This window comes from Pezoporus wallicus, unplaced genomic scaffold (genome assembly GCF_028554395.1).
Source record: "Pezoporus wallicus isolate ANWC-B61680 ecotype Strahan unplaced genomic scaffold, APGP_CSIRO_Pwel_v1 contig_593, whole genome shotgun sequence".
In the NCBI taxonomy this organism is placed as follows: domain Eukaryota; kingdom Metazoa; phylum Chordata; class Aves; order Psittaciformes; family Psittacidae; genus Pezoporus; species Pezoporus wallicus.
In genome coordinates, this window is record NW_026642342.1 from 11,845 (window position 1) to 24,598 (window position 12,754).

General features: G+C 43.2%; 2 protein-coding genes across 5 annotated transcripts in view; both read right to left on the bottom strand.

Annotated features, from left to right (window-relative positions):
• Positions 1 to 455: 455 nt before the first annotated feature.
• Positions 456 to 9,488, bottom strand: PROC (protein C, inactivator of coagulation factors Va and VIIIa). Of its 3 annotated transcripts, none has more exons than XM_057429274.1 (9): positions 9,437 to 9,488; positions 8,855 to 8,938; positions 8,309 to 8,469; positions 7,326 to 7,350; positions 6,801 to 6,911; positions 5,978 to 6,118; positions 5,502 to 5,611; positions 4,471 to 4,588; positions 456 to 1,126 (listed from the first exon to the last, which is right to left on the bottom strand). In XM_057429274.1, the coding sequence occupies exons 2-9, from the start codon at positions 8,919 to 8,921 to the stop codon at positions 558 to 560; spliced, it is 1,302 nt and encodes a 433-aa protein (XP_057285257.1). In that variant the 5' UTR covers positions 8,922 to 8,938; positions 9,437 to 9,488; the 3' UTR covers positions 456 to 557. The 3 variants fall into 3 exon arrangements, with proteins under 3 accessions (XP_057285257.1, XP_057285256.1, XP_057285258.1); XM_057429273.1 differs by lacking the exon at positions 9,437 to 9,488 and adding an exon at positions 9,276 to 9,405; XM_057429275.1 differs by lacking the exon at positions 9,437 to 9,488 and adding an exon at positions 9,276 to 9,405 and having other exon boundaries at positions 929 to 1,126; positions 4,481 to 4,588.
• Positions 9,459 to 12,754, bottom strand: part of DGKD (diacylglycerol kinase delta) — a 65,236-nt gene continuing 61,940 nt past the window's right edge. Inside the window, exon 31 of one of the 2 annotated variants that reach the window (XR_008974898.1) lies at positions 9,459 to 9,516. The gene's annotated coding sequence lies outside the window, so the exon portion shown is untranslated. Of the gene's footprint in view, positions 9,517 to 11,652; positions 11,671 to 12,754 lie in introns of those variants that run through there. The other variant, XR_008974899.1, reaches the window with a different exon arrangement.

Sequence of the window (12,754 nt, forward strand, 5' to 3'; positions counted from 1 at the left end):
TCAGCTTAATCTGTGAGCACTGGAGTAAAATGTGAATGAGTGGAGGCAATAATGATGTTATTAGAATTCCATCATGTTCAAAGAAAAACTATGCAACTATACAGCAAACCAAATCAGGTACTGTGACCATGCTGCAGTAAAGCTGGAATGACAGAACTGTATCACTAAAAAAAAAACACTTAAAACACTTTTTTCTGAACCCTCCCATTCCTCACCCCAACTAATTCAGTCATTTTATACACAAAGATGGAGTTGCCTGACCATGGACCATCTTATTTTCTGCAACACTGTAAAGTATCTCAGTGTAACAGGGTATTATTTCTTGCCTGTAAGGCCTAGTGTAGGACCATGCTACAAATAAACCCTATAACCTGGAAACTAACCAATATAAACTCAGTAAAAAAGAAATTAAAAAAAAGGCATAACACAGGTACCAAGGAAAACAGTACACAAGGTTAACATATACTCCATATTTAATACTGAAGATCTGACAGTACATTACACTGCATACTGTCAGTAGCACATAGCCACAATATTCCAGACTTTCAGTATCAGAGTCAACCCTGCCAAGAAGCTGACATCTTATCTATGTGGTGTTGGATCCACTCAAGATACTGACTAACTTTGGTGTAGACTCCAAACTTCTCCTTTCTCCCACAGCCTTCGCCCCAGCTCACCAGTCCTACCAAAAACCAAGTATCTTTATATTTAGTGATCATAGGGCCTCCACTGTCCCCACTGCAGGAATCTTTTCTGTCTCCTAAGCTCCCAGCACACAGCATGTTGTCAGAGATAGCAAATCTCATCGCCTGGGCACACTCATTCCGTGGAACCATGGGGATTTGGATATAACTGAGGAAAGTAGAGTAATTGCTGTTAGCATCACTTGTGCTGCCCCAGCCAGTTACCACCATCTGCTTCCCACTTGTCATCAGCTCCTGTTCTGCCAGGTCACGGGTGGGAAGGCAGATAGGGAGCGCGTATTTGTTATACATCACAGGCTCAGCCAAGTGCAGCATGGCTATGTCATTATCAGATGTCTCCTTGGTGTAGTTCTCGTGGCTCACACATTTATCAACCCAAATGGTTTGCTCATCTGCCTCAAGACGGAGACGGTGGAATTTACCTGAAAGAGCAAACAAGATGACAGATGCTACTGAACCTTCCTTCACCTTGAACACCAAAGCATCTGGATTACACTGGGCTTTAGGACTGTACTTCATGTTTTTACTTCTCTTGCAATATAGACATTCACTCATTTATGTTACAGGTTAACAGTGTTACGAGATGGACGAATATGTGAATTTTCTATATTTACCTAAATCATGAACACATACAGTACTAATTGGATTTTAGTACCCTAGAGCCGTGGTTATCAGTTGAGAAACTGAAATGCCCTGTTGGGTTCACAACACAGTATGCTTGTGCCACATGAGAGATCTTCAGGAGGAAAACAATCTTCCTGGAGTCAGTGTTAAAAGCTGGGAGAACAAGCATACAGGAAAGCAAGACACTTCAACAGTACATGAGCTTTATGCTGTATAACCAGTGCCTGAATGACTAAATTCAGGGTTTATAACATAAAGGTGACTGACTGGTAAGGCTATTCCTTTCTCAAATCTTGCCTCTGTAGGCAAGATTCAGTAATTTTTGACTAATTAAGACTTCTCAGTTGTTATTTGTGCTACATGATCATGGCTACTTTGTGGGCCAAGCAGTCAGGGAACAGTAAACAGGAAACTAAGCTGAGAAGGCCAGAAAGGCACAAACAAGTAATTTGTGATACACTGGAAAAGACAGAGACATATCTCTCTAATAGGCTGTGAAGAGATAACCCCAAAAATAATTCAGTGGTTGTCACATTTCTGAACTGTGCTGTTGGCTAATTTAAGCTTCATATCAAGGCCTACTTCAGTATATACTTGAGAAAAACACTCAGAGAAGTGTCCATAATACTCATTTGAGCTGCAGGCAGGCACACATCCAAGCACAAGGTGGCAGGACACTGAGGCTGACACCTTACCTCTGCCCAGGTTGCATGTGTGTGACAGAAGTGTGCTTTCCTGCTCAGTCTCGCTATAGGTGACTTGGAAGTTGCTCTTTATCATCACCTTTTCAAATGTGATGTTTCACAATACGAGCCCTTAAATTTGTTCCCTCACTCCCTCATTAACTCTTGCCTTCTTTCAGTCTTATTTGAACCCCTCCAGATACAAACTCTGCAGCCAAGTTGCTCTGACTTTGGGTGCACACACTTCTGGATGCTCTTAAACTGGAGCTTCCAACTTCAGCTACTCTGAAAGCTAACTTAATTTCAGACACTAAAAATCCACGTGAGTCCTGCTGCAAAACTATTGCTCGTGAGTGCAAACCCAGCTGTAAGCTTCCCCTCCAGTTTTGCTCTTATGGTTGGCAAGCAGCGCCACAATGAACTGAATCAAGAAAAGTGATGGGTATCCCAGCCTGACAGAGGCAGGCTGAGCACCACCTCTGCAGGCTCAGTATGAACTAAGCATTCATTACTGTTATGGGACTCATACCTGACCCCTCTGACATGGCCATGTCTCCATTGAAACTCAGTTCCATGTACCTCACGAGATGTCTCCAGGTTTTAGAGCAGATATTTTTCTGATAAGAAATGCTTTTCTGATGGCAACAGAATTCCCAAAAGATACATTTAAAAGGAAAACCATGTGGGTCTTAAAAAGGATCCCCTCTGCTTGACCTGGAGTATGTTTTGGAGGAGAATCTCTTTTGGTGAAGTCTCAGCCTGTGGTCATCTCAGTCCTGCACACATCCATCCCAGTACCCCAGGGAAGGGCCCTTCTGTGGTTTCCATCCCACCATAGCAATATTGTTCAAGGATGAATGAGAGGGGTTCTCCTCTCATACATACCAACTCTCACTCCATGGCCACACACTTTTTCTTCCCCTATTAATAAGGCAGGTCTTTTGGGCAGCTAAAGCCCCTGTTGCTGATCACCCTTAACAGTATAAATTACTCTGTAAGCTCACTCCAAATTTATGTGTGAGATGTCTCTTGACTTTTATTTAAACCAATAAAAATACCTTCTCAAATCAGGGCTCTCAAGTGCCCTTCACTCACAGACAACCACTTTGTATTTGGCTAGCACAGGATTCTCCTGACAGATCTCACCCTTCTTTCTTTGCTGCAGAGATCTCTGGGCATGGCTATTCCAGCTGAAAGCTTGTCAGACCCCATAGATCTCTATCAAGACCTGCAGTAAGAGGCCAGGTTGGAACAATTTAAGTGCAGCCTCAGTATTTCCCGTAGTTACCATTTTCCTGCTGACTGTTCCCTTTAAGTTACACTCAAAGCTACATCTAGCACTGCAGAGCCTTCAAACATGACACCCAACAGTTGCTTTTCCCCTAAAACATTACAAGATTTTTTACCAAGCAAACTGCACAGGATTCTTCTTGGGCCTCACTAAAACTAAATATACATATTGGCAATCACTTAGAAGGGAAGAAAATTACTTACTAGTAACTGGAACTGCTTGGAGATGTGTACTCTGTATGCACATTTTCAAACTACCACATGCACATATGCCTTGATATCCTTCTGTGGTAAAGGTGTATATTTGGCACTAAGAGGACTCAAGGCTATATTGCATTCTTTTCTATTCATCCTTTGTGTTGAACAACAGAGGACGTACATTAACATATCCAAACCTACGTGCCTTGTTGCCTCTGTTCTCAAACATCTGCACATCCACAGTCTATATGGAACATGCATACAAGCAATATATTTCCAAGACTACATATAGAGACAACAGAATTGCAAGATTTTCCACAACTACAGGGAACAACCTATCTTTTCACTAACAGAGAGAGAGCACAGTTGAGCTGTTATGCCTGCCACCAATGGTAGACAGAAAACAGTAATTAAAAATCTACTTAAGTGTGAATAGAACAATGATTATTTTTGTCTATTAACTCAGAAGCAGTACTGTACCTGACATAGACTTTCTTATGCTTAAAAACAGAACTACCAGTAAAGGCAGCGTTGCTATTCTGCAGCATTTCTGCTCCTTTGCTACTGAAACTCTCATCATGGTGTTTAAATGTATGAAAAGGCAGGAAGAGGAGCTGTGACATTCTCCTCCTGAGATCAGGACTTTTCTGTTTCACTATTGGAATGACCTCGAATATTTTCATCACCAGAAAAACACAAGCAGAAGAGACTAAGCCTTGCTACTTTACAGACAAGCAGCAGTGCTCAGGAGACATCAGCTCACTTCCACAATAAGGCTCAAATGAAATGAGATTTTTACTAAACTTTTTTGTTTTGTGCTAAGGTGCATCCTAAATATTTCCTAGACAATCTACTCCTACAGCCAAGAAGATTTTTGTCCTCATAACCTGCTAGTCTTTCTCCTGAGATGATAAACCATGGGAATCAAGCAGTTATAATTAAAAAACACAGTGACAGACTTTTTTCCATACCAAGTCTTACTTTGAGCCCATCCTCTGTCTCAGTGCAGTGCGCTGCCGTCAGGACCCAGGATGGATGGATGAGAACACCCCCACACAGGAATTTCCCTTTGCTATTTTGCAGCATAATCTGAAATAAAAGAAAGAGAGTGCTGACACTGCATGGAGCATGGCTCACAACACATTGTACATATTCTTCTTTGTGGTTCCAAAATACCCAAATTCACCAATGTCACATTCATTGCAGCCAAAGCTCAACAGTGGGACAAAAGCACAGTAAGGTCTCTGTGGAACATCTACAAAAGAATTTTGAACATTCTTCTTGAATGAGGGCTGGCTTCACCCAAATCCGCATGGGATGATGCTGGTCACTGCAAAGAAGCACTCTGGTACTTCCAAGCTTTGAAACACAGAGCTCAAATGAGGGAATTATTCTTGTGGCCATAGCACACACCAGAGGCAGTGTGTCATCTCAGGCTGCAACACACATGCTATGGTATAAAAGGGCCTTTAATGTCAAAGAGAACCAGGCCCTGATCATATACATTCAGTGGTTCCACAATAAGCTCTGCAAAGTTTTCCCTTTCTCATGTCCCAGCCTGCTCTGTAAAACTATGGCATATTTTGCTGATTAAATCTGCTAGCTTGGATTTATGACAGATGAGGCTTATAAAAACAGATCAGTGCACAAAGGGAGAGGACGCTGCCTCACACTGCCACTGTAACACAGTAGCATGAGCTGCAGTAATTAAGTGTCCTTGCCAGAATGTAGCAATAGAGTAGGTTAAGTGTCATCACTATCCTCTCTCTTGACATTGGTGGCAAGGCAAGGTTAAAAAACAGGTCAACAGTCCCAAGATAATAAATCATTTTTCCTGTTATGCCAACTTATGGGTTGCTTTTGAAAAACTTAAGCTAAGGGAATCTTAGTTTCATGTGACACTACCACTAGTAATGTAGGAGCCTTTCTGAAACAGCTAATCAGGCAAAGCTGTTTGGGAACAGCCTCAACTATCTGTGGTAAAAAACTCCTTTTTCCTTACCTGCCAAGGGCTATCTCCCCTTCTTCCTATTCTTCCCTCAATGAGACGAATATTGAACCCTGCTTTGGCTTCAATGTAGTCCATTTTCACTCTTCCACAGGGGAACTCCACTACAGGAGATGCAGAGAAGTTAACTAGCAAAGACCAGATCACCCAATACAAAACCTCCTTCTAAGGCATTCCCTCTGTCTCTTTAACCTAGGCAATACTATTCAATGACTTCACAGAAATCCCTCAATGCTTTGCAAAGGAAGCAGTTTCCCGATTCCCCTGTATGTCTCCAGGAGGCAAACACAGGCTAAAGGCCATAAAGTGAGTATGGAGTTGGGAAAGGCAGGCACAGAGTTGCTTTGCATGGAATGGATGTTTTGAAAGCTAGTACAAAGTACACTGCAGACAATTCTCTCATAAAACCGTCTTATTTCATGTTTGAATAATCCTCTGTCAAATCTGGATTATGAACATCCGCCTCGTACCTACAGGCTTGCACATGGTATGGTCATTCATCAACTGATACCCAGAGGCACAGCTGCAAGTGCGGTACTGGTTGCCAGGGTCATCTGTGCAGAAATGCTCACATCCTCCATTATTGACAGAACAGTTGGTGTATTTGACTTCTGCAGAAGAAATGGAGTCCAAGAGATATATGAGAAGCTGGAAAGCCAAAGAGTCACAGGAGGGTAAAGCAGCAAAACAACAGCATGATTCTAGTGAGCAACAGCTGACAATGACAGTTGTAGGCTTTAATGGCAACTCAGGCCCTGAGACAGCAAACAGACCTTTGTCCAGTAGGTGGCAGCAGGGAGACGGAGAAAACAGGTTACTGTTTCGGGGCAGGTAGACCGGACAACAGGAAACTCATTGTCACTGAGCGCAGGTCGGGCAGTGCAAAGTGTTGATACATGACATACACACTCATCACTAAAAATGCTACCCAGCTTTTGTGCAAGGAAGATATTGTCACAGTAATGACAATGAAGTATTTGCAGTGGATTGTTTCCCCCTGTATTGTAATAAACTCCACCATCGTCCCTGGGCTGACAGTTCTGAAGTGGCTGAAAACCCTGCTTTACAGAACTAGTTCCAGTATTTTTGTAAAATTTAGGTATCTCAGATCTCCAAACCTCTCCCATGGCAACACAAAGTTCATTTTGTTTTAGATAAGCAGAGATAAAAAAGAAAATCGCAATTATTAAAGCAAGCGAGTACACTGTGCTGTGATAAAAGTGTCAATCCCCATTACACACAGACCCCTGTCACAAAGAATGTTATGTTATAGAGGATTAAAGGCAGCATTACCATAATTGCAAAAAACGCCCTCCCAGCCTTTGTTACAGATGCAGGAAAATTTTCCAATGTTGTCTTTGCAAATCCCATTGGAACAAGGCTGTGGGTTACATTGATCTCCATCTGAAACAGAGGCAGGAAAACTCAGTCTCTGTATCACAGAGAGCTCACTGATCAAACATTAACATGAGCAGACACCCCCCCAGATTCCCAAGCATCACTGATAGTTTCTGACACATAATGGTGCTACCTCCATGATGTTAGCCCAGAGACAAGAGTGTTTGTTTGGGTTCTGAAGTACAGCTGCAGGTGAGTGGAGTGCCTTGACCAGGGCCTTAGATCCAGGGACTGATGACGGGCACCTCAAGTTTTTTAGGAAGGTTGCTTGTATGATAGAACAGGAAAACATTCTTTGCACACCCCATATAAGAGAGAATGAGAGTTGGAATCAATATGTGATACATGGAAGCTGGAAGTGTAAGTACCAGTTACTACTGAAGAAATACAGAGAAGCGATTAGGGAAGTCTTTTACTTACCTACGTATTTGCTCCAAAAATCTCTCTGTGGAGAAACAAAACTGACATTAAGTCTAGAAGCAGATTTTTAACAAGCAATTGATTTAAAGTGTATCATGACAGCACAGCAACAGAGCACAGCACCCCCATCAACAGCTTTGGTTTCATTCTTCTTGATTGGCACTACAAACTAACAAAACTGGGCAACCCAGACATACCTGTACTCAGCGCAGATCCCCCTGCCCTGCTTGCAGACCCACCAGCACTGCAACTACTCAGTATCCCCTAGATTCTCTGTTTTCCTGTCACTTACTGCCAGACACTTGTGTTGTTGAGTTCACAATTTATTTGTGCCCAGTTAGACAAAACATGGGCATTGTGAAGACAGACCCCACTTCACTCTAGGTTCTGAGGGACAGCAAGGACTGATTCATCCTTATGTGGTGAGTCTGCTCTGCTTAGTAAGAAAAGTAAGAAAAAGTCCAATCCAACACAACAACTGGATTTGGAAAGGGGCAGGAATCAGTGATGTTGACAATAAAGTTAGCACCCAATTGAAAATATAAGGTTTGGAGAAGGAGATAGAACCTAGTAATAACAGAAATGTTTGTGAGGCACAAGTGAGAGACTGGGAAGATAGAGTGTAAGGCCGCCAGGGATGGCTAATTGATAACAGAGGGAAAAGGACTGGGAAAAACTCAGTGGCAGCAAGAATAGCCAACTGGGTCAAGCAGGGACTGGGAGTACGTGGCTGGGACCTTAACCTCACAATTAGGTCAGGTGGGACATGCATGAGCAGCCAAGTTTTGTGGGCCATACAGGTGGTAACTTGACAATTACTCATAACACAGGGACATTCAAATCATGCCTACACCTTACTAGTCAGGAGTGATGCATGTTTGGTGCTGACAGCAAGATCTCCCATGCCCTGCATTGAAATACTTAAGTAAACAATTGACTGGTTAAATCCCACATTCATCCTTAAAAAAAAAAAACAGACTTACAGTTGCTTCCTTGGTTTCAAATATCTCACTGGCCTCCTCAAAGTCACACCGCTCCTCAACGCACTCACGCTCCACAGAGCCCGGTTTGAGCTCCTCCAGGAAAGAGTTTGCACGCTTCTGGATTTTCAGGACCTGGTTTGCATCTCTATTGCTGTAAAATACTGGAAGCAAGAACGTGAAAACACAAAGCAAGGGAAAAGAGCTGACTGAAAACCAGTAGTGGTCCTTCCCAAGGGACATTTACCAGAGCAATAGCCCCTCCCTAGCGCAGCAGGAGAGCCTGCCCTAGAAAACATGGGCTGTCAGTGCTGTGCTGCAGAGGCAAGCTCCAGCCTCTGCTCTGTGGTACTTAGCTTCACAGGACTTATGAGGGCTGTGACCAGGCAGCCAACATGGCCCAGCACTGGGTCTGTCAACCTCTACTTGAAGAATTCAATCTCCCCAGTGGAAATGATTCCAGACACTCCTCATGACCGACAGAGGAGCAGGAAATGTACTTGCAGTGACTGGAAAAGGATAAAGGGTATCTCTAAAATTAAAACTTACTTGAGGCACTACAGACTTGTGAAGAGAGGGCAGCCAGCAGCACCCCTATATTGACGAGCTTCCACATACTGCAGCAGGTATCACCTAAAGAAGAGAAGATAGGTGTGAAGAGGCAATCACTGCTGAGCTGCAGCACGACCCCCATGCTGCAGACAGTTGCTAGTCAGAGAGCTCTGCTACCTCCCTTGCTTAGTGCTGTGTTGTGCTGTGACTTTCTGTGATTCCAGCTCCAAAGCAGCCGCTCACTGGAGGCCCTCCAGACTGGTTTGTTAGATCCATCTAACCTATCAGCACCTCTCCCAAAACACTTCATGTCTGCCCCAACATCCTCCCCTTGTCGTATTTTTGACAAGCTTTACACTTCATTAAAGCAAGCGGTACTGTGAAATCCCAAAGGATACAATACTTTGGAAGCACTTACTGCTTTATTCACTCTGAAACAGCGAGATCTATTCTTCTGCCATGAGCTCTGCTGGAACTTAGTTAATCCATAACTTTAGCTATTTACTCTTTGGAGTGACATGAAGTGCATTCTTTTTAGTCACTAAACAAACAGTGCTCAGGGGGAGCTTGACGATTTACCTGCATGCAGGAGAAAACCGAAACAGCTGAGGCACACACTCTGCCTTTTGCAAATCTGTTTTCTTTTTCCTTTTGATTCCCTGGCAAGCAGAAATGGTTATATTTAGTTTGTAAGTGCAACCAGCCAGTGCTGAGGCCTCTTGAGAGATCCTACCACCTTCTCACAGCATGCAATCACCCAAAAGGGACACATATTGTTATTTTAAGAGGCCTCCCACTTTATTTCTTCATCAAAGGTTCCACTACAAAACAGCCAAGGTAACTAACACACACACATCCCACACCCCCCCCCTTACAGCCATGAGCAGGCAGTACCTGCCCATCAGACGCCTGCTGTGAGGAGTCAGGACAAGAAGCTTGTACCAGCATACTGCATCTTTAGGTGCACTGGACCAGCTCTCATCAGCGCAGAACCTCTGACTGAACTTTGAATATTCAACATTATAAAGCAAAACCACAATGCTTTTAGGAGTTTTCCTGCATCGGAGAGAGTGCGAACCAGTGAGTCCCCTTCTCTGGGAGCAGCCTGCGCAGCGGTACCTCTGCAGGCCGTGCAGAGCATGGCATCTCCAGACAAATAACCTGTGCAGCTATGAGTCCTTAAAGGTTCTTCATCGAGAAAGTGCCACCAGGTGTCAGAGAAAGGTGAGATTCCCCAGACCCTCAGCTCCCCTCCAGTAACACCGTTTAGGAGAGCTCCGACCACTTGTAAAACATTTTTCCCCTTTCCCTTACAAACTTGGCCATGGAGTTTCTTGAAAACAAGCTCTCTCTAAACAAAGGTTTCAAAGTTCATCCACTCAGGACTCGTGTGGCATCCAACCTCACAGTGGGGAAGATGTGTGCACTGTGAACCTCTGCTGATCCATTCTTCAAACTGACAGGACAGAGTACCTCACACCATATACTTTGTTCTTCTTGTTTTCCCTGTGCATAAAAAAGCCAAATGCTTTGGTTTTGCCTCTTCTATAGGAAAGCTTCTGAAAAACTCAAAAATGTGTTCTCAGCTTTTACCTCCTGAGCCAGGAGTGCTGAGTCACTTCTCTCAAATTTTTCCAAATTGCAATTTAAATTTAAAATGTAAATTTCTATAAATTATTTATAGGCAAAGTAAGTTTTGACAGAAGGAGGAACTGAGGCAGTAAAGCTACAAGTCCTCAAATCACAGCTCTTCAGCAATCAATCTTGTGTTGCATCCATCACTTCTTCCTACTTCACCAAAAGATCTTTTAATTTGTAACAAATCCGAACAATTCACTGAGCAATAAAAGCACTAATCCTATTTTCTATATGCACACTGGAGCCTCTCCCTGCCAGAGCACTACCAAGATCTCACTCTCATCCTCAGTACTGATTTCTTGCCAGATTTGCAGAAACATAATGTTCTATGAGCCATCTGTTCCCTCTGAATCATCTGAAACGAGACAGAAAGTTCCCAACAGGCATTAAAAGGGGAAAGACAAGCTGATACAGCAACAGACAACCAACCAGCTCATGCTTCCCTACAAAACCAAGCTGGAATATTAAATCTCCTTAGGCTTAAACACAAAAGGTCAAGGTTTTGCATAGCTGACACATAATCACAGGAACACACTACCAGGACAGCAGAAAACACCTCTCTGTGGAGAGCCTGTGTGTGGGGAGGCAGCTCAGAGCACATCCCCAGCAGGCTGCTGGGAAGTGCTGCTGTGAATCCAGTCTGCAGCCTGGGAGCAAGAATAATTTGACAGAGCCCCACCTGCTCCCATGACAGTCCTTCCTAGCCTGTTACTTCCCTGGTTGGTATCTGCTTGCACCACCTGAGGCTGCAGTCTGAAGTCAACAGAAGTGGTGGGTCTTCTAGGTCACATGCAAACTCCTCCACTTCTTCCTTTCTTGTGAAGACAAAGACTTCCAGGTCACTGGTAAGCCAGCAAGTGCTGGAACTCTTCAGACAGAAACTGCTACAGAACTGACGTGTATCTTTTAGGTGTTATTAGAATAAAACATCACTTTCCATGGTCTGAAAACCTTTTCATCCTTCCCGCATGAGAATTAAGTATCTCAAGCTGCTCAAGGCCCAGCCGGTGGATGCACAGATACTTATCCCAACCAGGCCCATAGGAATGAGGAATTTACCTCATGACTCTGAAGCTGCTTTACAGGTGAGGAATGACAGGGCTTCTCAACATGTTCGTTTGCAGTGCTGCCCATTCAGTGGGAGCAGATCTCCTCAGCTATCCTGATGCTTTACACTATGTTAAAAAAACCAAACACATAAACCCCACCAACTCAACAATCAGGACAAGGGGAACACCAGCAGAATGCATTGTTTAAGAGAACCCTCATTGGTTCTTCAAGATGTTTACAGCACACCTCCCTTTTAACCCACTGCACCCTACCAAGATGCATTAAGTAGTTACCAATCAAACCAAGAGGACGGCAGCCCTGAGCAGTTGTTTGGACATCCCAGTAATGATACACTGAGTGCATTGAGTAGGGCCAAAAGTTTCTTGCTATTGGTTTCTGCCACATAAATAGGTAAAAGACCAAAATGAATTCCCGGTATCAGACGAGTAAGTGTATCTTCTGTGTCTCTGCTGCTGCTTTCTTTGCATGTTTTTTGTAGTAAACTTAATGCAGAGCCTAATACTCAAGTCTGGTGTGTGTGTGAACAAATGCAATAACTTTCTTTTCCTCTTTATTATTTCTCTAGGTAACTTAACATTTTAAAGATCAATTTTACCATTTTCATTTTGCAATGGTATGTAATATTACTACAGTTTCTTATGTTCCTGTCACATAAACTATTCTCTACACGCTTTAGTTTAACTATAAAATACAAAGGTCTTTTTCACATAGAAAATATTCACAAACATTATAAGTTACTTCCATTTACTTTGCAACAGTACTATGTAACTCTTACAAGCTTCTTCAAGTTTTAAATTAAAATGCCTAAAGTTTCTTGTCAGCAACTTACAAACACATCAGTCTGTACAGATGGAAGAGAGAGCTCATCACAAACTAATCCATGAACTGCCCACCCAAACATCTCTAAATCTTTTAGTTTCGAATTTACAGGTGTCATTTTAGTCAATTTCTACATTTCATGAGAAAATTAATTTCTCCTACATTCGCTTATTCCAGTTACCATACATATTGCCTGCAAAAAATTGAAGGCACAGGAGCCCAAGTGCAGCAGAGCAATGACTGCTCCCCTCTCATCATGGAACTGCACCACCCGGACCAGGAAGACATGGTTCCACCACACCACCTCATGAGAGGTCTGCAAGCACGTGGAGGTAACTAACAAACACCCTGCTGGGTTTCTGAGAGTAT